The sequence below is a fragment of the Hemicordylus capensis genome, chromosome 1 (genome assembly GCF_027244095.1).
Source record: "Hemicordylus capensis ecotype Gifberg chromosome 1, rHemCap1.1.pri, whole genome shotgun sequence".
Lineage (NCBI taxonomy): Eukaryota > Metazoa > Chordata > Lepidosauria > Squamata > Cordylidae > Hemicordylus > Hemicordylus capensis.
Window position 1 is genome coordinate 413,144,494 of NC_069657.1, and position 26,925 is coordinate 413,171,418.

Consider the following 26,925-nt stretch of genomic DNA (forward strand, 5'->3'; position numbering starts at 1 on the left):
TTTGGAGGCACCATGGCCTCAGAAGGTTCTGCCAAGCACACAAATTTCGTTCCAGTCATTGAGGAAACGAAAGAGTTATGGGGTTGGGTGACCCAGAACTTTAAAGTGTGCATCTACTTATCTGCTTGCACCATGGCCTCCCAAGGAACATGCTTGAAACTTTTGTTCAATTCTGTGAAGAAACAAAAACGTTATGAAGATGAGGGTCCAGGCTCTGCATTGCCAAAGCAGCCAGATGAGGTGAGCAACCAAGGCAAGGGATGGGGCACACTTGAGAGCAGCTTGCAGTCAGCTGTGAGTATGCAGCAAGATGACCCAAAAGGGGTGGGGGAACGTTGGCAACAGCACACCCAGCTGGCAGGCAGAGCAAGGTGGAGGGTAGAGGAAGACAAGCATGTGAGGCTCTCACAGGATAGGGATAAAATATTGTGAGAAACTGTAAGGTACGCCATGGGATTGTTCAAGTTGCATGGAACTATTTATGGGGGGAAGAGACGGCACCAAAGATGACAGAGGGAATGACGTGACTGGGATTAATTCCTGGGCTCCCAGGAGCAAGGTGAATGGAGAGCACATCTGGAGGAGGAAGCACATCTGGATGCATGAAAGGTTCTCTCCCCCACTGTGGCACTAGGGGGAATAGGGAGAAAGGAAGGGAATCGGGGTGGTATAATAAGAGACTGTCAGAAGAGACTATCATACCTGCAATTTTCATTTAGTTTTGTCAAGAATTAAAAACAAATTAAAAACATTTAAGTGATTTATTATTATAGTTGAGAGAATCAATGTTAGCAGTAATCTAGAGAATCACTTTAGAAGTAGTCTAGGTAATAGCTTTAGTAAAGAATCATTTTATCATTATTACAGTCTTGTGCTGTATCACTCATCCACACACCCCACCACTGAAAGAGTGCAAGAGTGGCAATTTAACGTAATTGTTTTTAAAAAATTTAAAAGGAGGAAATTGTCATCTCGGCAGCACAACGTATGCATATTCAGAAGTAAACTCCCACAGTGTCCAGGGGACCTTACTTCCAAGAAAGTGTGCGTAAGATTGCAGCCAAATCATTCAAGGGGGAGTCATTTCAGAAGGAGGTACAGAAGATTAACTAGCAACCTCCCATCCTCTGTACAGGCAGAAAATAGTGACATGAGTACACAAAAGAAATGGTGAGAATCAAAGCTCCATTTCCTTTCTGAATGCAGTGCAGTAAGCCAGGAAGCAAGTGCAAAAACATCCTTGGTTAGGAAGGGCTCTTAGACATACTATGCAAGCTCCCAAGTTCTGAAAGAGCTGCCCAGGGCCACCCTTGCTCAGAAGGGGAAGCTCTGGGGTGTGGATAGCTCAAAAGCTGTGGCATAAACATAGAAGCACACATTCTGGGCACATTTATTTATTTACTTAAAACAGTCCTACCTCACCCCTCCAGCACCTGCTACTAAAGGAGGCTTACAATAAAAACAATACAAATCAACGTAATTAAAAGCAAATCAGCAACAAAATTTAAAAGCAAAAACACGAAGGCTGAAATTGGGGGGGGGGGAGACCTTCAGGGACATACTTTTGAGAGGCTCAGTGGACTACAGGGGGAAGGGGAGACTGGCAAATCACACTCCTCTCCTGTTGCATGTTTGAAAGTCTCACATTAGTCTGGATGTCAGCCAATTCTCAGCTATGATGTGCTTGATCTTGCACCAGTCTTTAAGTTTTAGGCACTGAGGTTTTCCAGTGAATTGTAAGCAATAAATAGATGAGTTATTAGAAAAGCTCTGGTATGCAAGTTATTTAATTGGGTGGACACCATAATTAATACATACACATTTAATGGTGTGCATCCCTTTGTTTTAAGCTGACATCTGAGGATCAGGGCCCTGTACGAATGCTGAAGCCTTGCACAGACTCTGGCCATATATTTTTCGATCCTTAGCACCATTAAAGTAGAAATAATATCATTCTTTTTTGAGAGAGAAAGAAAAGAAGAAGTTATTGAACCTTATTTGTGCACAAAATCACATTAATAGTATAAGACTGAACAGGTGCATATCAAAAATTAGAGTTGTCAGCTAAGCAGAAATGTGTGATTCCGGAATGCACAGACAGAGTTCTGCTTTTGGCACAACACAAAGTATTTCTCCTTTAAAGGACAGCAGTGGGAGAGTTTCCACAGCACTGGGATTGTTAAACCACCACAATTTAACTTAATACTTAATGCATTTTTCAGGAAGATGTGGGTCTGGTCTCTTCTTTTGGTGCCCAGGGCATGCCAGAGGAGGTGCATTTTATTTCATATCATGATCCAGGCTCTCTGGCCTATATAAATGACAACTGAATTCTACTTGGCTATTCTAACAGCAGCAAACAGAGATCTGTGATGCAGTTAAACCAACACCCACAATCTCACAAAAAAGAGGGCAGCTCTGCCACATGCAAATACGTTACACAATTCCTTTACTCTTGAAAATTCTGGGTGAAGCACTTCAGCCACAATGGGCAGCACCAGCATCAGAGGCTGGCATCATTGGGCAGCTGCCAAGGGCCCGCTGCCGACCCGGAGACCACTTCTGTGCCCACTGGCACCACCTCTTCTGCATACTGCTGCCACCGCTGCAGTTGGCTCATCCCTGCTCTCCAGCAATCCCTCACTTCCTTTCCTCACGTGAATCTCTTCCAACCAGCTGCTTAATCTTTTGGCCAGCCAGGCTGCTAAAACGGAGGTCAGCTCCTCGCCAATCTCCAGCTGGTCAGAAAGTTAAGCAGAAATGCCCGGCTGGTCAGAAAGTTAAGCAGCTGGCTGGGAGAGATGCATGCACAAAGGAGGGGCCAGAAAGCACGGAGCTGGGCCCTTTCTCTCTCACTCTCTCTTCCCCCTGCCCTGTGCTTTCCACTTAAGAGGATCTCTACAGCTGGATGGGATGCCTGTAGTGGAAGGCACAGCAGGGGGTAGAGAGTGAGAGAGAAAGTGCCCAGCTCTGACCTCTTTGTCCCCCACCCCCACTTTCCTTGCAGGTGGCTGCCCAGGCTGCTTAGCCTTCAGGGCAGCTGGGCTCTTGGGTTTTCCCCGAACTTGAAAGCTTGCTGCTGCTCACAGCCTTGTGTCATTTTGGTTGGTCTTGAAAAAGGTATTGCCAGATTGTAGCTTTTGGATTTTTTCTAATGGACAGACACAGCTGCCTACAATTTTGAATGCACATGTTGTTAATATATATGCTTATTATCACATCCATAACTCTCCCCTTGCTCCAATGAATTCAGCATATGACCCCACTCAATTTTTTGATTTTATTAACAGAAGATGCGGAGCATCCTGCTTCCTGAATGGTACTGTACTTTGTTTGGACTGGGAAACGGCTATGACTACCAGCCCATCCAAGACACGCAGGGAGACATCAGAGGAAACCTTCAGAGCTTCTTTGCTAGGGAGCGGGTTTTCTTTTCAGTATTGGAAAATAAAAGACTATTGCACCAAGTGTGACCTTTATGATCACACTGATGCAATGACAGAAGCTGCACTAGGCAAAATATTCCTTGTTGTGCACTCCTTAAAAGACAGGAAGCACTCTCAGGGTCTGAACCTGCCAAGCCTATTATGGAGGTCTACTTCACTGAGAGCCAGGCCTGATATAGAGTAAGAGCTGCATAAAAGGAATGCTTCTGCACATGCACAAAGGGGTGGTGTGATTTGCAGTTATCCCCTTCGTCTTGCAGCCCCTTGTGCCTCCCAAAAATATGTCCATGAAGGTCACAGGACCCTCAGGAACATATTTTCAAGAGGCACAGGCAGCTGAAGGGAGGGGCAGCCAAAAACCACCCCTCCCCCCATGCACACACAGAAGCAGTCCGTGCAATTTTTGTTCAGTATGTCAAGTCAGGACTCTATGGTGCTTGTTTATGGTGCACACATTCAGGATGCGTGGCTATGCAATTGACTGATCCAACAATGCAACACTATCTTTGGTTTTCTTATTTTGCCCGTTCCTCGTTCCAGTATAGCACAGCTCTTCTATCTGTTTGTGGGCTTTTCTGTTTCTGGCAGTGCTCCTGGGTTTTAATATGCAGAAATTCCAGAGCTGCAGATCTCCCTGCAGTGCAGAGATGCAATGATGAAAAAAGCTGTATCTACGGAATGCCAGGCCACCATATAGCATTTGCAAAGCACAGTAGATATGCCGGGGGGAAATGTAGCGATTTCCTCTCTTCTTTTTCCTTCTATTTTTCTGTTACCTTTCTCTCTTTCTTCACTCTTGCCTCTTTCTCTTCCACATGCTTTGCCCCTCCTCTGCCACTAATTTTTTTGAAGGTAACCTTATAAATATCTTATATTTATAAATGACAAGACCTGGCCCAGCTAATCAAGGCTTTGATCCTCTGGCCTTACTTGCTCATTGATCTGATTTTCATTAACATGCTCCCGAAGTCTGTTCATTCAAACACTTAAATGTGATCCTTTGTTTTTCTCCTTATTGCTGAATTGCAGTCATTTCCGAAGGTGTTGTGCAAGCAAAGTAGAAATGGCCGTGCACCTTAACCACGGTTTCCGTCTTCCTCATCTCAAAAGTGGCAGGTCACACATCTAACGAAACGCTGCAGCTACCGAAACAGCCACTCCAAGTGGCGATGTGTAGGCGTTGGCTAATCCCTGCAGGCCGAGCACCAGGTAACGGCATCCTTTCTGCAACACTTTGCCCACCTTCTGGAACAGACAACACTAATAAGGAACTGGAAAGTCTGAAGAACAGTCCTGCTGATTAACAAATGTTTTCTATAGCTGAAAGAAATGAGTGCAGTCTTATTATGCATTTCAATCTCTAGAAGGAAAATGAAAAAGGAAGAGAAACCACAAGTGTTACTAATTAATTAATTAATTAATTTCATTTATATACTGCCCCATATAAAATCTCTGGGCGGTTTACAAATTTAAACCCAACTGGACTGGCCCCGTGCATTTTGGCAAAGCCTTTATCAAGGGCTCTTGTTCCAAAATTTTGCAGTGGCATAGCAACGTTGGCAGCGGCCCACATTCACATTTTCTGCCAGTTTGCTGTTCGGCCGGCTCTTCGGCCCATTCGGGCCTTCCCCCTCCGGTGTGGCGGCCATTTTGGAGGCCGCTGCACCTGTGCAATTGGCCTCTGTGTGGCCTGGGTCCTTTTTAAAAAAAAATTGTTCACGAATCCCCCCAGACTAAACTGAACTGGGGCGGGGGGGGGGAGGTTAGAGGGGGTGCCGGACTGAACTGGCCCGGTCCAGTTTGGGTCCGGACTCAAACCGAACCAGCCGGTTCCATGCACACCCCTATCTACAGCCACTGCAGCAGCTCTCCCCCTCACTTGTCATCTCCCCCTACCTCCCCCCAGATTACTTGCCGCCTCTGCAGCTGCAACACTGTTGACATTCATTGTACAGGGGCCTGGCTTGCAAAGTTTCCCAGCTGTGACCCAGGATAATGACATCACGCCCTGGCCCCAGGCTGTGACATCATTATACCAACACCACAGCTGGGAAAGTTTTGCAAGCTGGGCCCCTAAAGAATGTGGACTTAGTGCTGCAACCGCAGAGGTGGCAGGTAATCGGGGGAGGGCAGGCAGGTGAGCAGTGGGGACAGGTGAAGGGTCCTTAGAGGCCCCTCTGCTGGGGGGGCCGGGCAGCTCATGTTCTTTGGGCATGTACACCCAATTACAGTTACATCCCTGCTCAGTGGTCAGAAGAGGCTAAAAAAAGACAGCATCTGTTCCTTGTAGAATATGTCTTTTCTTAGCCTCTTCTGTTCACTGAGAGATATTGGAACAAGAACCCTTGATAAAGGCCTTGCCAGAATGTGCTTGGCCAGTCATAAAGTTCATCCCAGAGGCATTTGAGGTTTCTCCTCCTTTTTCTTTTGGCTTGGCACCTCTCCTTTTCTGGCATGCTGTCAATCAATCACCAGGAAAACCAGTATAGTGTACTGCCCTGAGTGTTATTCTCAAACTGGGGAGACCAAAGTTCAAAAGCCCTTCTGGCCATGAAACCCACTGGGTCCCCTGGAGTCAGCTGCTGTCTCTCAGCCTACCCAACCTCGAAGCATTGCAGTGAGGTTAAAATGGTGGGGAATGAGTATCCTAAGCTTCTTGGGAAAACAGGATAAACATGCAAGGAATAAATTAATGGGGTCTCCACAAGGCAATTATACCCTGGTCAACTTCATCTGACTTCCTGTGGTCAGAGTTGTTGTTTATCACATCTGGACAAGTCTAATTTTCCATGCAATTCCCTCACATGAGAACACTTCCATTTTATTTTATTTTATTTTATTTTATTTTATTTTATTTTAAGCATCCCTTCATATAACATACAAGGCTCTCAAGACAGCTTACAAGTAATTTAAAACCAAGCAATAAAATTATAATAAATACCATAAAAATAATAAAGTCAGCTAAAACCAGAAAGTAATTAAATCTTCTTCCCAGCAGTATGTTCAGCAGTGCAGCTGAGGGTCAAAGCATACATGATGTAGAAGATCCATGAGAAGCCCCCCACCCCACCCCTTTTTTGTCCTTTAAAGCAGCTGTGAAGGGTTCTGATTTTGTCTAGGAGGAGAGGCCTTTTCTGACATGCTCCCTTGTCTTTGGAATCTCCTTTTGCTGCCAGATGAAGGCCTTTTTTTTTTATCCAGACTTTTTAGTATACCATATTTCTAGCTTTGATGGACATCTTTATTGGGCTTTTAATTGTCTTTGCTGCCTGTGTGCTATTTTATATATTTTTTCACTGTTTATTATCGTTTTAATGCTTGCATATAAACCGCTTTGGGAGTTTCACCTGAAAAGTATTATAGAAGTATTTTGAATCAAGTTTTGCAAGAGAATCAGGCCTTGTTCTCTTCCAAGGGGGGGATCAACAAGGACAATCTTCCATTCCTTATGTGCTGCAGGCACTTAACACCTCTCTGGTAACTGCCCATGCTACTTTAGCAAGGCAACTCATCCTTTAAAAACCCTAGGTTTAGATAGGGTTACTATCCTTATTCTTTAACAATAAAAAGCATTAAGCGATTTAAAAAGAAAAACATGATTTGCTCCATCACCTCCCATGAACTTGATCCATTCTGTGGCACATGAGACAATCTAACCATTGGCTTGAGGCTGGCGCTCAGACATTGTAAACAGTCAGCACTGAAGGAGTACATGTACTTGAAATGCAAAGAATCCAAGTCATTTCCTCTAATCTGGGCTTGCCTCAGTTCTAAATTATACAATACAGCTGTCCATTTGGGTTGGATACGAGCCAGTGCATTGGTGCATATAATACGCAAGATGAGCTTGTTTGTTGAGCTTTGAGCGAGGCTGAATGGAGATGGCAAGATAAAGGGGGAACATCCTGCAGAAAGGGCACTGGGATTCAAGGGAGGGGCAAGCAATTGTATTTCTCAGCATGAATACCCCATCTTTTGCACAAGGGCATACATAACACAGCGATGTTCATCATCATGAGAGAGCTGCTGCTACCAGAGACAGCAACCATCAGGGGTTGAGCTTTTGGACTGCAAGAATGCAATGCGGCAAGTACATCAGGAGACAAGCTATCCCTCGATAACAAGCATCCTGAATGGTTCATATGTTTGATTCCTCAGGATGATTTCACATGGCCCTGATAATATAACCATAAGATCCATCATAAGGACATTGTCCTTTGTTGGTTAATGCCTTTAGACTAACATAAAAGGTTTAAACCACCAAGCAATCATGTGATAAGAACAGTTGATAACAGAGATCTGGCTATCAATGCCTTTTAACTTCCAGAGTAGACTACTGTAATGAACTCTATATGGGGTTGCCCTTGAAGACCGTTTGGAAATTACAGCTGTTATAGAACATCACTGTCCATCTGTTGACAGGTATAGACTGGGAGAAACACGCTGTATCAATTCTAAAACAAATGTACTGGGTACCAATTTGGTTTTGTGCACAGTTCAAGGTGCTGTTTTTGACCTTTTAATGGCCCTATATAGCCTGGGTCACGAGTATCTCAAGGATAATTCCTCTTGCGATGAGCTCCAGAAGACTTTAAGTTCTAATGAATGAAGCTCTGCTCTAGGTTCCTTCCTTTAAAGAAGTCAAGTGGTCACCTACCAGGAGTAGAACCTTTTTTGAGATGGTTCCAGAGTTGTGGAATGTCCCCCCCCCCCCGCCCCGGGAAGCATATATGCATATTCCCAGTCTCTCATAACAGACAGATGAAAACACTTTTATCTCATCAGGAGTGTTTGGGATTAGTGGAGATTCTCTATAGTGCTGTTGTTTTTAAATTATTCATTGAGTTGTATTTTTGTTCTGTTTGTATGGATTGTTTTACATATAATTTAAATGATTGCAAGTTACCTTGTGAACAATATTCTGTTGAAAGGCATTATATGCTGTAATAAACAAGCAAACATGGTCATATGAATCAACTCTCATTCTATTATTATTATTATTACATTTTATAGCCCGCTCTTCCTCCAAGGAGCCCAGAACAGTGTACTACATACTTAAGTTTCTCCTCACAACAGCCCTGTGAAGTAAGTTAGGCTGAGAGAGAAGTGACTGGCCCAGAGTCACCCAGCAAGTCTCATGGCTGAATGGAGATTTGAACTCGGGTCTCCCTGGTCCTAGTCCAGCACTCTAACCACTACACCATGCTGGCTAAAAGGTTATCAAGCCTAGATACTACCATTTAATGAAGAACTAAGCTTCATGAACGGAACCCCCATGGATGCTGAGGTTCTCCAGTGCATCTGCTTAGGTCTTTAGCTAAGGCTTCCTGCACTAGCAAGTCAAAGATTAAGACGGGTGGTGGGGAACAAGAGTTGTACCAGCACACCTCTGTTGAACATGGCACTATGCTGGCATGTGGCTGCTGCAGGCAAACATGCCATCCCAAATGCCTAAAAGTGTGCAGCCATGTTGGTCAAAGATGAGAACAATCTTTTAGCTTACTCACTGCCTGCTTGAAACTGAGACGTACAAAGCCCGAAAAGTGGCACTCTCTTACCAACAGACTTTAGTCATGTAAAGGCCGTACCTGACCTTGGGAAAAGTACTTCACTTCTCTTGTCTCAATTGACTTGGCAGAGATTGAGCCATAAACTGCTGGTACATTGACAAGAACAATGGAGTCCTGATCTCAGTAAGGACCAAAGCTCTTCCCAACACAAACAAACAATACAAGTGGTACCTTGTGTTAATTTCCCTGTGCAGTGTAGCAATATTTGTGAGGTAGGATAGGAAACTCTTACTGAGAGCTGCAGCAAAAGGCAGAGACAATAGATGATTGTCACCAAACCTTTGCCTTCAAGGCCTTCTTTTGGCTGGCGTCATGAATGCTGAAAGCTGGATTAACTGATCCTTACATATACAAGACCACCAACACTGACATGCGAGCTAATCAATAACCTTACAGTTGACCCATGCAAAATTTGAGATTCCCACAGACATCCAGATACTTGCTACATACTGTGCGTTTCTCCTTGCTAGAAAGAAAATTGTATTATAGCTTGATGAGGAAATCTAAATCTAAATGCTAAATTAAAAAAATGCTAAATTAATAAATTAATGCTAAATTAAATGCCAAGTAACTATAAATGCTAAATCAGTAGCATATATAATATAAATTTACCTTCCCTTTCTGCAAGGTAACAGAGCATGTGGTGGGCTGCAGAGAGTCTTGGATGATACGGATTATCTACAACCCTTTCAATCTGTCTTCTGTTTGGGATATGGGACTGAAACTGCATCCCTGTTGATTCTGCTGGACCTCTCAGCAGCATTTGATATCATCAACCATGGTATCCTTCTGGACCACTTCTCAAGTATAGAGACTGGAGGTGCTGCTTTGGAGTGACTTCGGTCCTTTCTCGGGGGGAGGGTCCAGAAGGTGGTTCTGGGGGACTACTACTCAGTTCCTTTGCCACTAGCTTGTGGGGTCCCGCAGGGTTCGGTTTCGTCTCCCATGCTGTTCAATATCTACATGAAACTGCTGGGAGAAGTTTTCCAGGGACCACGGTTCCCTCTAAGGTGCACGCACAAGCCCTCATGCAGCAGTTTCTGGCAAGCATGCAGTCTCTGCTGTGCCAGCCACCACGGCCCAACTGCCCAGCACTCCATTTGCCCCTCTCCATGGCCAGGCCACCACCGCTTCATGCCCCTCTGGCCGGGCACAGCAGCCCACCGCTGTGCAGTGTGGCTGGGTGGGGGGCAGCGAGCTCCTTCCACCTCCCCTACTCTCAAGTGACTGCATGGGCTCTGCTGTCCGCAGCCCATTTCCGGCTGTATTTTATGTCCTGCATTTTATGGTCCTAATGTGTATGTGTAATTAAATCTTTTAAACAGATTTGTATTTTTATATTCCAATTTAATATTTTATTGTTTTATAGTCTTATATTGTTTTAAATGTTTTGTAAACCGCCTTGAGATTGTTTTAATGAAAGGTGGTATAAAAATTTCGTGATAAATAAAATAAATATAAATGCTAGATTCAGTTTCATTATTCTAAGTATTATTTTAAAATTCAAATTTAAAACAAATAACCCATCCCACCACTGCACCCTTGCACCTCCTCCGTCAGAGAAAACAGGAGCAGGACACAGGACTGTCAACTCTGACTGAAGCAGGGGCATAGCTACGATTGAATGTGGAGGAGGAACAAATTTTCTGGCCCCCAGAGGGAGGGGGCCCACCACCAGCTGGTTGGTTTGCTCTTTGCTCTCCCACTTGTGCTTCTTCTGAAGAAGATGGGGGGCAGGGGTCCATCTTCACTTTTTGTCTCAGGGCCTAGTCCAATTTTACTATGTCCCTGAACTGAAACAAGTCCTGAATATCCCCCCACCCCCCACAAACACACACAATTATTCACAGTATCCAACCATTAAAATATTCAGGATTGCTAATTCAATCTGAAGATTGATGAAAATCCCTGGAGATTCCAGACTAGTTCTGGGGGATCTTTTGCTGTCTTCCATCAGAGAATATAACAGGATGAAAAAATGGGAAGCAGGATGTTGTCACAGCAGAATTTTGTGCTGTTGAAGCAATTGTCTGTTTACTCAAAACATTCTTCCCATATAGGTGAGCTGGAGTGAATGAATAGTAGCTGGAAAATTCTATGTGGAAGACCTGATAGAGTCCACACTTTTCATGCATCTGAACTAGAGAGGTGCACAAAACTAATTTTTCGATTCATTTCAAATCAAATTCTGAAAAATGTGTTTCAAATTCAAATCAAATTTGAATCTGGACCAAAAATTCAATTCAATGTGCACCTGTTCTGGCACCTTTTTTAACCAATCGGGGGCCTGAGTGGTTTTTAAAGGGTGCCAAACAGCTCTCAATCGAATTCAAATCAAATTTCAAAAATTCAATCCAAATCCAAATCAAATTGTCCGTTTAAGGGGTGATTTGATTCAAATTCAAATCACTTGAATCACTCAGATTCGAGTCAATTCGAATCGATTTGCACATCCTAATCTGAACTGTTTCACCTTCACGCCATGTTGCAAGGCTGGCCAGCCATAACACTTCCCCCCTCCTCTTCAACAACAGTTTTAGTCCATGGTGTGTATAATACATTTTAGGGATGGGATGGCATTTTTACAAATGAAATCTGCTTGACAGAGCTGCTTCTTTCTTTGCCCCTCAGCCATATGCTCCTACCCTCTCACCAATTAGCTCAAATCAGCTCTGAATGGACAATCATTCCAGACACTGATCTGCCTGCCTCTGTATCACAATGTACAATATACTGCAGAATATAAGTGCAATCAGTTCTTAACCCTGCCAGCAAGAAAACTGTTTCCTGCCAAGGCAAGTTACAGAATCTGTACTAACTAGCAGTAGCTATCCTTGTCCAGGTAACTCAGGGGCAAAGAAGGGGGGAAGAGAAACAAGTCCAAGTTTGGTGATGTATATAACAAATGGAAACCATGGTTTCCCTCCTTACAGTACATAGGGGTGTATTATAATTGGAAAATTCTGAGTGTTTACTCTGGATCCTGCAATCATCTGTACTGTCCTTTTACTGCTGGTTCCCCAGGAATGACTGAAACTATTTCTGACTTTATATCAATTTCTTATTAAGAAGTATAAACTATGCACTAGGCTAGGGACAGTAATTTCAATGCTAGCTTCAGCAGTCAACCAGCAACACACTATTAACAAGGATGCAACTCTTTGGGCTCTACCTAAAATCCAAGCTAAAATGGCATTTTATTATTTTATCTCTCTGTCGCTATTGTGAGGGTTGAAAACAAGCCTCCCACTTCTTGCTAATTGGAATGTTGTCAGAATAGGGATGCCAAGAGAAATGCAGCACAAAGAAATGTAAAGCATCTGTCACATGGATTAGCTTAGAGTCTTTTTCAGGCAAAAATGACAGATTTTCCTTTTGATCTGCGAGAACATCAGCTTCGTTCTCACTCCGATAGGACTGGTGTCTTCTGAAGAGAAAGGAAAAACCCAGCCTTCATCAGATTTAACTAAATGTTTGTTTTTTCAAAGATAATCCTGTCTCTGTACTGCAAAAGCAGCCCTTCTGCTTCAAGAGCATCAAAAGATATCATGAAGACCTAACCTGAGATTCTGATAAACCAAAGTGCATTGCTAAATAATAACTATGCTCTATTCATATATCGTGTTGGACATTCATACAAGTGTACAGTGCACATAGTTACACATCGGTATACAGGGCACAGTTATCCACACGTTATGTCAAATACAGGGTCAACAGTAGGCTTCCTATCTCTACCGTGCATTTGAGGGGCCTGTACCCAGGTTCGTTTTTAAAAAGCACCAAGGTACAGCCATTCACACAAAAACATGAATGAGTGTACAAACATCTGTATAGTTATACAACACGTGTCACATAGATTAGGTTAGAGTTGAGGGCATGCAGGGAGGAAACCTTGAAAAGAGCCAGCGTGATGTAGTGGTTAGAGTGCTGGACTAGGAATGGGGAGACTCGAGTTCAAATCCCCATTCAGCCATGAGACTTGCTGGGTGACTCTGGGCCAGTCACCTCTCTCTCAGCCTAACCTACTTCACAGGGTTGTTGTGAGGAGAAACCGAAGTATGTAGTACACCGCTCTGGGCTCCTTGGAGGAAGAGCAGGATATAAAATGTAAAAGATAAATAAAATTAATAAAAGCTTACCTCCCTGCAGACAATCCTCACTTGTGGTCTGGATGCAGAGATTGCACATCCGGACATGCAGCTGCCTTCTCTGGCAGCGCAGAGGGCCAGGATGCCTTCAAGAATTCCCAAAATGCACCATGTGAATGTGTGGTAAATTATAGGGATTCCCCCAACACCGGCTGGAAGCCCAGCAGATAACTGGAAAAATGGGGCTAAAGGAGCACTTGCTCCTGGGTGGGTTTGCTGCTGTGCCACCAGTGGCAGTTTCTTGGCTGCTGCGGGCACACAAGCACAGGTAAGGGTGGGCTTGGCTGCCTTAGCCCGCTCTTGGCTGCGCGGGTGAACAGCCTCATAGTCTGAATAGGGCTCTAGTCTTCCATGTATCTGGTGCCTGACCTAGTTTCATAAGGAAAAAAAGCTCTGCCCCTGTAGGATCTTACAATCTAATGGGAAGGACAAAGAGAAACCAGGGTAGCAAGGAAGAATGTGAAAAAAGCAGTTGCACCGGCATAAACTCAGCTACAGGAAGCAAAGATTAAGGGGTTAACCTTTGCGGTCTCTAGAAAGGTGGTTTTGAGCAGCAATGGGGAAGGAGATGCCTTTATTTATATGATGAGGGAGGTAGTTTGATGGGAGCAGCAAGGAAGAATGTGTGGAGTCATATCAGAAAGCAAGAAACCTTCTGCCAGCCAAAGATGGGAGAGCTGGAGGAGCACAAAGGAACAAAGGCTGAAAGGTAGAGTGAGGCCCTAGTGAGCTCTAAAGGTAAGAATAAGGAGTTTGTGCTCAACAGAGATGGGAATAGGAATCCAGTGAAGAGACTGGACAGGGAGAGCGTCTCATGGTTTGAGCAGCAAAGATGGTGAATGACACCATAGTTTTAGGTAGAGATGACAAGACTGAAGTGACAAAGGGAAGACAGAGAGAAGGTTGCCATAGTCAAGATGAAAGAGGGCCAGAGCGTAGTCATAGGCGAACATAAGAACAGCCCTGCTGGATCAGGCCCAAGGCCCATCTAGTCCAGCATCCTGTTTCACACAGTGGCCCACCAGATGCCACTGGGAAGCCCACAAGCAGGAGCTGAGGGCATGCCCTCTCTCCTGCTGTTACTCCCCTGCAACTGGTATTCAGAGGCATCCTGCCTTTTGAGGTTGGAGATGGCCTATAGCCCTCCAACTAGTAGCCATTGACAGACCTCTCCTCCATGAAATTATTCAAACCCTTCTTAAAGCCATCCAGGTTGTTGACTGTCACATCTTGTGGCAGAGAATTCCACAAGCGGCTCACGCATTGTGTGAAAAAGTACTTCTGTTTGTTGGTCCTAGATTTCCTGGCAAACACTTTCATGGGATGACCCCTGGTTCTAGTGTTATGTGAAAGGGAAAAGAATTTATCTCTATCCACTTTCTCCATTCCATGCATGATTTTATAGACCTCTATCATGTCTCCCCGCAGTCATCATTTTTCTAAACTAAAGAGCCCCAGGTGTTGTAGCCTTGCCTCATAAGGAAGGTGCTCTAGGCCCCTGATCATCTTGGTTGCCCTCTTCTGCACCTTTTCTGGTTCCACAAAGTTCTTCTTTAGATGTGGTGACCAGAATTGTAAGCAGTATTCCAGGTGTGGCCGCACCATAATTTTATATAAGGGCATTATAATGTTAGCAGTTTTTTTTCCAATCCCCTTTCTAATGATCCCTAGCATGGAATTGGCCTTTTTCACAGCTGCCGCACATTGAATTGACACTTTCAATGAGCTGTCCATGACCCCAAGATCCGTCTCCTGTCAGTCACCAACAGCTCAGATCCCATCAGCGTATACTTGAAGTTGGCGGGTTTTGTCCCAATGAGTATCAGTTTACACTTGCCAACTTTGAACCGCATTTGCCATTTTGTCACCCACTCACTTAGTAGGGATGGGCGGACCAGGCAGACCAAACCACTCCCCTGGTTCCGTCGGACTGGAACCAGACTGCTGGGTCTGGTCGGTCCGCAAATTTTCTTTCTTTTCTTTAAAAAACTTAAAGTATATTTAAAATACCTTTAGCCCCTTCGGGGGGCTTGCTGAGTCTGGGGGGGTGTCAGTGCGGGTTCCCTCTCCCCCCGCCAGCCATCCTTATTAGTGCCGCAGCCTGCCGTGGCTGGTTAATTGACCATTTTCGGCCCTTTCAGGCCTCCGTATGAGCACGTGGCCACCATTTTGGCGGCCACTGCGCATGCGCCATTGCCCGGGCATTGACGCATGCGCGGCGGCCGCCAAAATGGCAGCCACATGTTCATAAGGAGGCCCGAAAATGGTCAATTACCTGGCTGCGGCGGAGATAAGGACGGCCGGTGGGTGGAGAGGGAACCCGCGTGGACACCCCACCCCCCGGCCTCAGCAAGCCCCCTGAAGGGGCTAAAGGTATTTTAAATATACTTTAAAAAATTATTTTATTTTATTTTTAAAGAAAATTCACGGACCAGTCCGGGGAGGGGGGGGTTCGATGGGGGGCCGGACTGAACCGGGCCAGCCGGTTCCATGCACACCCCTATCACTTAGGTGGAGAGATTCTTTTGGAGCTCCTCACAGTCTGCTTTGGATTTCACTGCCCTAAATATAGTTTGGTATCAACAGTGTAGCAGCAGTGTATGAAACAGAGCTTTAGCCGAAGGGACAAGGAGGAATGGATCAATTTCTGCAGTGTTGGTGGTGTTCCCTGCTTAGGAAGCCAGTGCGAAGCAAGCTACTGCAGGACTGAGTGCAGCAGGCAGCGAAGAGCCTTCAATAATATGTAATATGATGACAGTAGGTCAAGGAAGGAGTTTTTGAGAATGAAGAAAACAGCAGCATGTCTGGAAGCCACATGGAGGGAGTCAGAGAAGATGACAAGTTTAATGGTGTACTGTAGAGTAAAAGTTACTTTAAAAAAATCTCAGCAGGCCTTTCCCTCATTTTGTACATAGCTTCTCTTTGATGGCTATTTTAATGGTTGCCTTTTATCCTACATTTCTACTATTTTTGACGTTATGTTTTATTAATGAAATCTGCTGTGAGATGTCATAAATTCATATATGAAGAATGACAACTTACAAATCTTTTAAATATATAAAAACTGGTGGGAGAGATGATAACTAGGAGAAGGGATTAGGGATATGCACGCACCTGTTTGGATGCCTGTAAAAGGGCCTCGGAAGAGGTTTGAGCACTGGGCAGTTCGGAGAGTTTGAAGGCAGGCAGGATAACTTTAAGGGCGGGGGAGGGTGCATTCTGCCCCCTGCCATGTTTCCCCCGCCAGTGCTCGCTGGAAAACTGGTCCAGCAGGGCAGCAGTGTACCTCCCTGCTGCTGCTCGGACTGGAATTGACCAGAGGTAGCATGTGCACATGCTACTTCTGGTCCGAGGAGCAGACAGGGTGGCAGGGAGGTACGCTGCCGCCCCGCTGGACAGGTTTCCCAGTGAGCGCCGGTAGGGAAATTGGGGGGGGGCGTAATTGCACCACCCCCGCCCTTTAAGTTATCCATCCCGCTTTCAAACCAGCCCCTGCCGGTTCCGTGCACATCCCTAGTAGGGATCAGTGTTCCCTCTAAGGAATGTGCACATGCTCACAAGTTTTTGGATGTCGGCTCAATTAATTTTAGATCATGCTCAGGTTGAATCAGGAAGGTCCCACTCCAAATGCATGTGCGTGCACACTGCCTTGATACTGATTCAACCTGAGCGTGATCTGAAATCAACTGAGCGGGCATTAAAAAAAACTTGTGAGCGCGCGCGCATGTGTGCACACCTTAGAGGGAACACTGCTGTCCAGGTCCTAAATGTTGCTGAAGGTGCCTGAGTTGCAGCTATTGCCCAGTAAGTACAACCAGATCCATTATGAGGCTAAATGTTCTTCTGTTTTACAAAAGGAAACCTTTAAGGTCAGTTTACTGACACACCCTGCTTAGGAAGCCAGTTGCAGCAGACAGGAAGAGCCTTCAGTAATAAGTAATGCTACAGGGGTGAGGAACAGTGATCCTTTGTGTAGGGATGGTGATATTATAAGGGACCCAAGAGTGTCCCTGTTTACATCTGTGGATGGTTGGAAGGCTTAGACTTTCCTCCTACACTGTGCTAAACACCTCACACAGAGGGAAATCTTGAATTCTAAATGACTTGGACTTTATAGATACCTTAGAGTCCACTTAGGGTCTATCATAACATTTACAGTCTAAGAGCATGCTCTAAATTGTAACATCTACGTGCCATGTTTAAGCAACGCGGGCACATCAGTTTGGCTGCTGCTCCATCATCGTGGGACTTCCTTGCCCTAGAGATCGCCTTTGTATTTTCCAAGTGCCATACCACCATCTTGTCTGAACTGGCTCTGAACAGACTGAAGATGATATATGAAACATGGCAAGGAGTTTATTTCATCATTAAAAATTTCCATTGGGTATTTTATTATGCTGCTGTTTTTAAATAGTGGTTTTCTGCCTGGAGGAGACAAGGCAGGACAGAAAGTGAAACAAACAGTTACTCTGAGGGGTGTATGGTTCCCTTATCTAGAAGCAGAGCACCCACACACATGGAATCTGGGATCTCCCAACATCTTTGGTAAGATAGCCCCATCTGCACTATGTAATCAAAAAGTATGAACGGAGAGGCAAAAAAAAAAAAAAAAAAAAGCTTTTCCAAGAAAACTTTGGATTAATCCTGTCATCATCACTGCATAAACTAACACTAAACACTTGCATTTGTGCATATTCTCCTTCTGTTTGCCTTGCTTCTATTTTCCTTCCCTTCCCGATGATTTTTTTTTTTGTAAAAGAGAGAGAGAGAGAGAGAGATTGTGTAATCTCTCTGGGGCAAGGATTTCTTTGTTTATATAATTCTGCAAAGCACCATGTACGCTGTACAGCAATAGTGCCAAATAAACAAACAAAAGCAGAAAACAGGGACACAGAAATATAAAACAATCCAAAGGAATGCAGGAATACCTGCAGCAAAGACACAAAGCAAGTCAAGATTTTCAGCAGCATCCAAATATGAATACTGGGCTGCATTAACCGAGGCAGAGAGTTCAGACTAAAAGAAATAATCATTCCACTCTATTCTGCAAAGTTCAGTCTCTACTTTTAATCTCTCTCTCTCTCTCCACATGTTCAGGGTTAATTTTACTTTATGTCCCACTGTTGACTCTCTGTTGACTTCCCCCATTAAGCAGGCTGTCTTCCTCTCCTCTTGCCCTGCAGCAAAATTATCCTGGAATCCAGGGGATTTGATGTCAAAATCCCTTATCCCATATATGTAAATTTTGTACAAGCTGCCATTTTGTGACTGGCTCTGCCTCCCTTTTGTGCTGTGTATTTTGTGCTGGCAGCTCCCAAGGCTTTGGCAAAGGAGGAGGGGGGAAAGGAGCTTCAAGCACCCCAGCCCTGTTCTAATGGTTTTCAAACAGAGGCTGGATGGCCAATCGTCAGGCAGGAATACCATAGCAGATTCCTGCACGGAACAGGGGATCAGACCAGGGCTGATCCACTTCAGCCCTCTTACAGATGTTGGCCTACAACTCCCATAATCCCTGGCTATTGGCCACTGTGGCTGGAGATTATGGGGATTCTAGTCCAAAAACAGCTGGGGGGGGCTAAGTTGAGCATGCCTGGACTCGAAGATCTCCAAGGTCCCTTCCAATTCCCTGATGCTTTGGGATACCAATTTCAAACAACCATTTATATTCAGAATACAGTTATATTTTTGCATCCAAAATAAAATGCACTCCTGCTATTTTGCTTTTAGTCGTTTTTAGACTTCCTTTCACTTGTTTTTTTACACTGTGTTTCCTGTCATATTTTAAAGAGTGTCGCTATGTACCAGCTAAAAGCAACCCACTGCATTTATTATCACAACACTAGCTGTGATCAGTTATTTGAGGACTGAGGACGGGGCTTTCCTGCATCTGATCAGCAGAGCCTTCTGAGAGAGAGGCAAGGAGCCAACCTTCTTATTTATTTTATTTTTTACATTTATATCCCGCTCTTCCTCTGAGGAGCTCAGAGTGGTGTACATGCTTATTTTTATCCTCACAGTTTAACCCTGTGATGTAGGTTAGGCTGAGAGATACAAGACTGGCCCAGAGTCACCCAGTGAGTTTCATGGTTGAATGGGGATTCCAACTCGGGTCTTCACGGTCCTAGTCCAACACTCTAACCACTACGCTATGCTGGCTCTTTATGATCGAAGGTTCACTTAGCTCACTTAGGGGAGCTTTCCAAAAACCCACATTTCTACTCTAGACACTGGAAATTGTAGATACAGGGTGCAATTGGTTGTAGATCTTACCAGACTTTAACTGAAGCATCAATGAATGGAAATGACTGCTATTCCTGGACACAACATTTATAGTATGTATTTCTTATTACCTCCTTTTTACCTACCAGCACATTTTTCAGATGTAGAACTAAGCCCGATATTAACTTTGTACAATGCAAAAGTTGGGCTTTATTACGTTGTTTCTATAGCACCCTCTCTCATGTGCTAAATGGTTTACATGTTTTCTTATTCAAGTAGAATGCAGTTACTTCAGTTTTGCACGTAGGTGAGGAACAAAGGCAGAAATAATGTCTTGCTCAGGATCACCCAGATAATAAATGAGCCGATATTTGAATTTTTATCTTCTAAGGCATACACATAATCAAGACAATTTAATGTCAGTTCAGTATTCTTTATCAGACTTTAACTACTCTTTTGTACTCACAGTACATAAGGCCACTTTATGAGGTGATTCACACAACCAAAAACTGTGTTCTCTTAAACTCGGGTTTAGGAGCTGTGTGCGCTCCCAATTTTCGGCTGTGTGGAAGCAAAGTTGAAGGAATACCTAGGTAGAAGTGATTGTGTGGAAGTAAGGTAGGAGGAAAAGCTATCCGGGTTTCCCTCCTATCTTGCTTCCAAACAACCAAACGTTGGGAGCACACACAGATAGAACAAACATGGTTCTCCCAAACATGGGTAGAACAAAGTTTCTGACTGTGTGAATGACCTCAATATCATCAACCCCACTGCCTGTTAAGATCATCTGGGGAGGTCTGATTGTGGTTGCCACCGGCTCAGTTGGTGGCGACTCAAAACCAGCATTTTTCTAGAGTTGCCCCGGGACTCTGGAACACACTTCCTAATGAAATTAGAGTTCCCCCTTCTCTGAATCTTTTTAAGGAGTACCTAAAAACATACCTGTTTAGTCAGGCTTTTAGTTTATAGTATTAAAGCTTCAGTTTTAGAGTTTTTATTGTATTTTAAATTGTTTTATGTTACTGTTTTAATATTGTGAACCACCCAGGGACTTTTTTGTATGGAGTGGCATATACATGTACTAATAAATAAATAAATAAATAAATAAAATAAAGTACTAGCTACCTCTTAAGTATTACCTTACCTCTTACACTTGAACCATCCTTTCCATCAGTGTAATGAAAGGATTCCCTCACATACATCCTTTTCAATGCCTTCACTTTTATGGGTGAGCCACTTGGTGAGGCATAGCAGCTAGAAGACTGAGCTGCTAATCAGGAAGAGGTCTTTAGTCTGAATCTCACATCTGACAAGGGCTTACAACATGGTGGTCACTCCCTCTCAATTCCTCATCTACTTACTTCATGGCTTGTTCTGTAGCTTACAAGAAGATAATGCTTTGAACACCCAAAGGTGCTCTGCTAATTCTACTATTATGATGAAATGGGGATTCTTACCTATATTTGTATCTCTGAAGTTAAGTAGCTCAGACCATCTGGTGTAAATGAGTGTGACCCTGGGGCACATTACATCGCTATTAAGACGGGTAAAGATTGGGAGGTTTGGGGTAAATTTCGGAGGTGGATGTTCCGACTTTTTAAATGGATAAACTCTCATAGAAGATATTCTAATCCACATTAGTGTCAGTGAGTATAGAGAGTGGTGCTTATTTTGGATCACTTAATATGGAATCAAAACTGGGTTTGCTATTTTCTAGTACACATTAGAATATTTACTAATATTTGTCTTACTGGTCCAGCCAGCAAAGCATAGTGGTTGGAGTGTTGCACTAGGATGGGGAAGACCCGAGTTGGAATCCCCATTTAACCATGAAACTCACTGGGTGACTCTGGGCCAGCCATGTATCTCTCAGCCTAACCTACCTCATAGGATTAGGCTGTGAAGATAAAAATAAGCATGTGCACTGCTCTGAGCTCCTCGGAAGGAGTGGGATATAAATGTAATAAATAAATAAATAAATAAATTCCTTTGTTTCATTCTTATAAGAGCAAAAAAGGGGATAATCCTAATTCTAAGTAAATTACAGTCTCATCCAGTAAAGGAGAGCGGGGTCAGCAAGAGAGATCCCAACCCCCTCCGCCACAGACATGCACCCCACACTTTCAGTAGGCTTGAGTTTGTACATCCAGTTACCTATGACAGGGGCACTTAAGCAGAGGCAGGTTATTCAGCTGTGAGGATGCTCTAACTCAGGATTTCCAGCACTGAGGATGGGGTGGAGTAGATGCCCCACAAGGTCATTTCCAGGAGTCTATCCGGGCACTTCAGTAAGACAAGATAAGTAGCCCTTCTTCAACCTCAATAACCTGTACTAGAATTCCCAGCATTTGACTTGGCCCATTACCTGCAATGAACAGATGTGGGAAGGGGGCTCTCTTTAACTACTTGGAGTGTGAGAAGTCCAAAGGTGGCTCAACTAATTTGCAGTTAAGTGATAATGAGTCGTGAGAATGGGCCCACAGGCACTTCCTTTGCCCTAAGAGCCTCACATCTCTCTTGTTTTCAAAAAGCTTATTCTTATTTTATAGCCAATAGAATGCTGCTGATACGTTTCTGAGCAAAATACAAAGCGCTGGTTATTACCTATAAAAGCCCTGAATGGCTTAGGTCTTTAAGAGAGCACCTCCTTTGTCATAAACCCTGCCACCTATTAAGATCATCTGGGGAGGTCTGGTTACAGTTGCTGCCAGTTCATCTGGTGGCGTCTTGGAGCCAGGCCTTCTTTGTGGCTGCCCCAGGGCTTTGGAATGCACTCCCTGTCAAAATAAGAGCGTCTCTATCTCTGATTGCTTTTTAAAGAGATCCTTAAACAAGATCCTTAAACTTGTTTTCTCAGGCTTTTCAAAAATTAAAACCAATTTTAAATTGTTTAATTGTTTCACTCTGTGAAATTGTTTTTATTCTGTGAGAGTGTTTTAATTGAGTTTATATTATTTTTATATTGTAATTGGGCTAATGACTGCCTAGAGATATAAATACACTACGTGGTATATAAATGAGATAGATAATACAATAAAGTTGACCACAGAAGGCACAAGCCCTGATCTAGAGGGAAGGACAGAGAGAGGGATCCCTGAATGTCTGATAATATGGCCTGAATTTCTGGGGGATCATGCACATGACCTGGGAACAGGCATGGGCAGGTAGTATTTTAATTATGGGGGCTTCGGAGCCTCCAGCCTCATATCTTCTGTTTTGAACCCCCCCAACCCCTATTTTTCGGCTACAGTTGAGGCCATGGTGTGGCTAAACTGGGGTCTGGGGTGGGGGCTTGGAGATTAAGGCCCGCCTGTCTATTATCTCCAAGAGCATTGGGTTAGGTGCAGGGTACAACTCCAGAGGGGGACAGGGGGACAAGTGCCCCCTAGGAAAGTGGCTTTCCCCTCCCCACTTCTGTTTCAGAAATCTAATATGTGGGACACTGCCCCCCCCCCCGAATAAATGCACTTTGTCCCCTCTCAATTTTCTTCTTCTTCTGGTGCTGGCAGGGCGTGACTCTCTGGATCCCGATCCCTGCAAGCGCCACTCACCCCGCTCCCTTTCCCGGGCTCCATCCCCCCGCCGGCCGCCGCCCTCTTCTCACCTTGCCGTATTTCTTGAGCTTCCTCTTGCGCTTTTTCCGCTTGCGCGCTGCTGCTCCCTCCGCTTGCTCGCCTCCCGCACAGCCCAGGGGCTCGTATTTGTCGGGCAGGCTGGCGAAAGTGACTCTCTTGGACGAGCAGCCCGTCTCTTCCTCGGCGTGGCCCTTTGGGGCTTGCTGGCTCTCCTCCTCCTCCTCGTCGTCCAGTTGCAGGATGGCGATCCTGTCCTCTGCAGGCCCGCGCCGGGGGTACTTGGCTCTCGCCCCCTTGCCGCCCCCGACCGTCATAGTGTTCCGCGCTGCTCGGCTAGAGGCGGCCAGCTGGAGAAAGCGAAAGGAACCTTTGCTCCCGTCCCTCCCGGGGCAACAGACAGGAGGAGATTAGCGCGGGGCCCTGGCGGAGGGAGGCAACAGGTGGAGCTAAACTTGCCTAAAGGGACATGGAACGGAGGCGGCGACAGCAGCAGCGGTCCCGGGACTGGAAGAAGACGCTCGCCTTCCTCGCTGGGAGGCCTGGCTGCTAGCGGATGCAAGTCCGCTTCCTTCCCACCCTGTAGTAGTAGCACTTCCTCGTGCTCCTCAGTGCAAGGTCGACACCCACCCTCGCTCCGAGTGCAGTTTGCCGCACAAAAGAGCGCGGGCCCCTTCCTGCTGCTGCGCCCAGAAGTCCCAGCACTTCCAAACACGCGCACGGACACAAGGAGGGAGGCAGAGAGAGAAAGCCAGCAAGCTGGGGGGGGGGGGGGGCGGCTGGGACAACAGTTCTTGCTCCGAGATGCATGGGAAGCGCTCCGAGCAGCTTAATGGTGCTAAACAGTAAACAGTAGCATTTGCCACACTGGGCGGGCTCCCTTTCTCGCTCTTGGTATTTGGAGTCCTTGGAACACTTGCAAGGGCGGCGATGCGGCCGCAACTCCTCAACACTAGTGGAGAAGCAGCATTTGCCACCTTGGGCTCCTCAGTTGTGCAGAGCGCTCTGGCCTCGTGGTTCTTTTTTATTGTCCTTCCAAACGGGGTGCAGATGATCCCTCCCTAAGCATTTGAGAAATTACATAGGATGCTGCCTTTTATGGAATCAGTCAGACCATTAGTCGATCTAGCTGACTGTTGTACTCTACACAGACTGGCAGCGGCTTCTCCAAGGCTGCAGGCAGGAGTCTCTCTCAGCCTTTTCATGGAGATTGTCAGGGAGGGAACTTGGAACCACCTGCATGCAAGCCGGTGTTCTTCCCAGAGCGGCCCACCCTATAAGGGGGATACCTTACAGTGCTCACATATGTAGTCTCCCATTCAAATGCAAACCAAGGGGACCCTGCTTAGCAAAGGGGACAATTCGTGCAGAGGCACACTAACCCATGGACCTTGGGGACCCGGTCCGGTCCTCCAAGGTCCAGGGAAGCCTCCAAATAGCTGGGGCCAGGGGCCTCGGCAGCCACCCGGCACCTGCCCCACCAAAGCTCTGCTTTTTAAAATACTCTTACCACAGGGCTGCAGGCGGGGGCGGAGCAGTCCTTTCTCCCCCCCTCCCCCATTAGCAGTGGGAGCAGGAGCGATGCATGCTACACCCATCCGTTTGGGCCAGCGTCATGGGCCTGACATCACAGGCTTGCGATGATCTCTTACCTGCACAGGCGTGCCTCACAGTTGCTTAAAGACACTGGCCCAAACGGATGGGCACACAGCGTCACTCCTGCTCCCACCCCACTGCCACCAAAGAAGGGAGAAGAACTGTTCCCCTCCCCACCCCCCACCCCCCTCAGTGACCCCTCAGCAACAGGAAGAGGGTTTTTTTTTTAGTGGAGCTTTGGCAGGGCGGGCCCCCAAAAGGGGGTTTGTGGGGGCCTCACGCAGGTGGGGCCCTCACTGATGGGCAGTCCAGACACCCCAATTACCTTGGTGTGCCCCTGAATTCATGCTTGCTACCACAAGACCCACCTTAAGTGGTGCAGCGGGGAAATGCTTGACTAACAAGCAGAAGGTTGCCGGTTTGAATCCCCGCGGCTACTATATCGGGCAGTAGCAATAAAGGAAGATGCTGAAAGGCATCATCTCCCACTGCGTGGGAGGGCACAATGGTAAACCCCTTCTGTATTCTACCAAAGAAAACCACTTAAACTTAATGTGCAGGCTCTGTGAATGCCAAGAGTCGAAATTGACTTGACGGCACACTTTACCTTGACCACAAGACCAGCTCTTCTCCCTTCTCTCATTTTACTGAACTCTGCCACCCCACACCCCCACCCCCACCCCGAACCTAATAACATGCCTGCCAGTGTTTCCTCTAATTTCTAAAAACAGTGAGTGGAAAGAGTTTTGTCCTGGGCGGCAGCATCAAGTCAGTGTGCGCACATCACTCTCTCCCACTCACTCTCCCACTCACACAAACACCACTCACACAAACGAGTTAGGGACTTTTGCACCGTGCATAGTGCAGCGTGCAAAATTTTTAAGCCCTTTTATCCCCGGGCGGGGAGCCACCGCTGCCTCCCGTCCTCCCCCTCCCCAGCTCCAGTCTCTCTGGGAGCTGCTGGGGAGGAGGACGGGAGCCTCTGGGAAGCTGCCCGCTCTGGCTGTAGCCATGGGCAGGGGGAGAGGAGCTGCTGCCGCCTCTGCCCCCGTCCTCCTCTCCCAGCCCTGATCTCTGTGTGTGTGTGGGGGGGCACTGCCTCCCGTCTTCCTCTGGCTGCTGCAGATGTTGTGAGATCTTGTGAGATCTGCAGCCAGAACTGGAGGAGGAGGAGGAGGAGGCCTGGCGGGGGGGGAGGGGGAGGGAGGAGGAAGTGGCAGTGGCTGGCAGCAACCCAGCTCGGGAGAGGAGGGAAAAAGGGGACCAGGTTCTGGGCAGTTGGGCGGCAGTGGCGGGAGTCTGGAAGTTGGTGTGCGCACATGTGCACCTTAGTGGGAACACAGATGCCTGCTAACTGTGTTAACTGGGTAACTGGGTAATGGGTAGGACTTCAGAGTTCTGACCTGCTTCTATCGGCCTGCACTGTTCTCTAAGGGTGATTAATCACCTGGTGTTCCAGTCTGCCATGCCTGTGTAATAGTTAATAAAGTTGTGGCCCTTTTCATCCATATTAAGTCTGCGTGTCTTCTTGAGCTGGGGTCTGGGGACAATGTTTAATTCTTGTTTTAAAATGTTTTTAAATTGTTAATTGTTGTGTTATTGTTTTTAATTTGTTTTAGCTTTTCATTGTTTTACAACTTTGTTTTAATTGTAAACCGCCCTGAGCCATTTTTGGAAGGGCGGTATATAAATAAAATAAATAAATAATAAATAAATAACTGAGCAACTTTTAAAAGTTGTGATTCTTTATTTAGCAAGGGGAGAGCAACTGGCCCTATCCATCCCCAGCACAGCATCCCTCCAGTGGTTATTGCTGGTGTCTATCTTATTTTTGTTTTTTAGATTATGAGCCCTTTCAGGACAGGGAGCTATTTTATTTATTTATAGCTATGTAAACCACTTTGGGAACTTTTGTTGGGGAATGAATATATATATATATATATATATATATATATATATATTCATATTCAAACCCGAAAACATACTTTTCTCTCCAAAGTGCCAAAGTGTCTTCCTTCTCCCTCCAAAAAATGTGAGGAGTTACTCCAGCTTTTTCTCTGTTTGCACTCCTGCTTCTAAACTTCTGCTCTGTTACACCTAAATTAGGCATGTTTAAATATCGGGGGTTTTTTTTTTGCATATAATGCATTGAGCTTTATGATTATGTAATTCAGCAGAGGAAAGTGACTATATGCTACCCCCAGTTGTTGGGAAATAACAGCAAGAGAGGGCTATTTGGCTACATGCCCCACTTATAGGTTTCTCAGAAGCATCCGATTCACTGCGAAAAATACTGATATACCGCTTTTCAGCAGGAGTTCCCAATGCGGTTTACATAGAGATACATAAATAAAATGGCTCCCTGTCCCCAAAG

At 45.6% G+C, this 26,925-nt stretch overlaps 1 protein-coding gene across 4 annotated transcripts; it reads right to left on the bottom strand.

The window, feature by feature from the left end:
- Positions 1-1,378: 1,378 nt before the first annotated feature.
- C1H1orf115 (chromosome 1 C1orf115 homolog) lies at positions 1,379-23,662 on the bottom strand. Of its 4 annotated transcripts, none has more exons than XM_053308719.1 (2): positions 22,988-23,662; positions 1,379-4,688 (listed from the first exon to the last, which is right to left on the bottom strand). In XM_053308719.1, exons 1-2 carry the CDS (start codon positions 23,270-23,272, stop codon positions 4,572-4,574), a joined length of 402 nt encoding a protein of 133 aa, XP_053164694.1. In that variant the 5' UTR covers positions 23,273-23,662; the 3' UTR covers positions 1,379-4,571. The 4 variants fall into 4 exon arrangements, with proteins under 4 accessions (XP_053164694.1, XP_053164685.1, XP_053164713.1 ...); XM_053308710.1 differs by having other exon boundaries at positions 1,379-4,691; positions 22,988-23,661; XM_053308738.1 differs by having other exon boundaries at positions 4,639-4,766.
- Positions 23,663-26,925: the final 3,263 nt, after the last annotated feature.

What these genes read in the sequence shown, in the direction of transcription:
- C1H1orf115 (XM_053308710.1), bottom strand. Translation starts at nt 23,272, where the DNA reads ATGACGGTCGGGGGCGGCAAGGGGGCGAGAGCCAAGTACCCCCGGCGC. An exon ending in AGCTCAAGAAATACGGCAAG is followed by an intron (nt 4,692 to 22,987) that starts GTGAGAAGAGGG and finishes TGTCTGTTCCAG; the next exon opens with AAGGTGGGCAAAGTGTTGCA.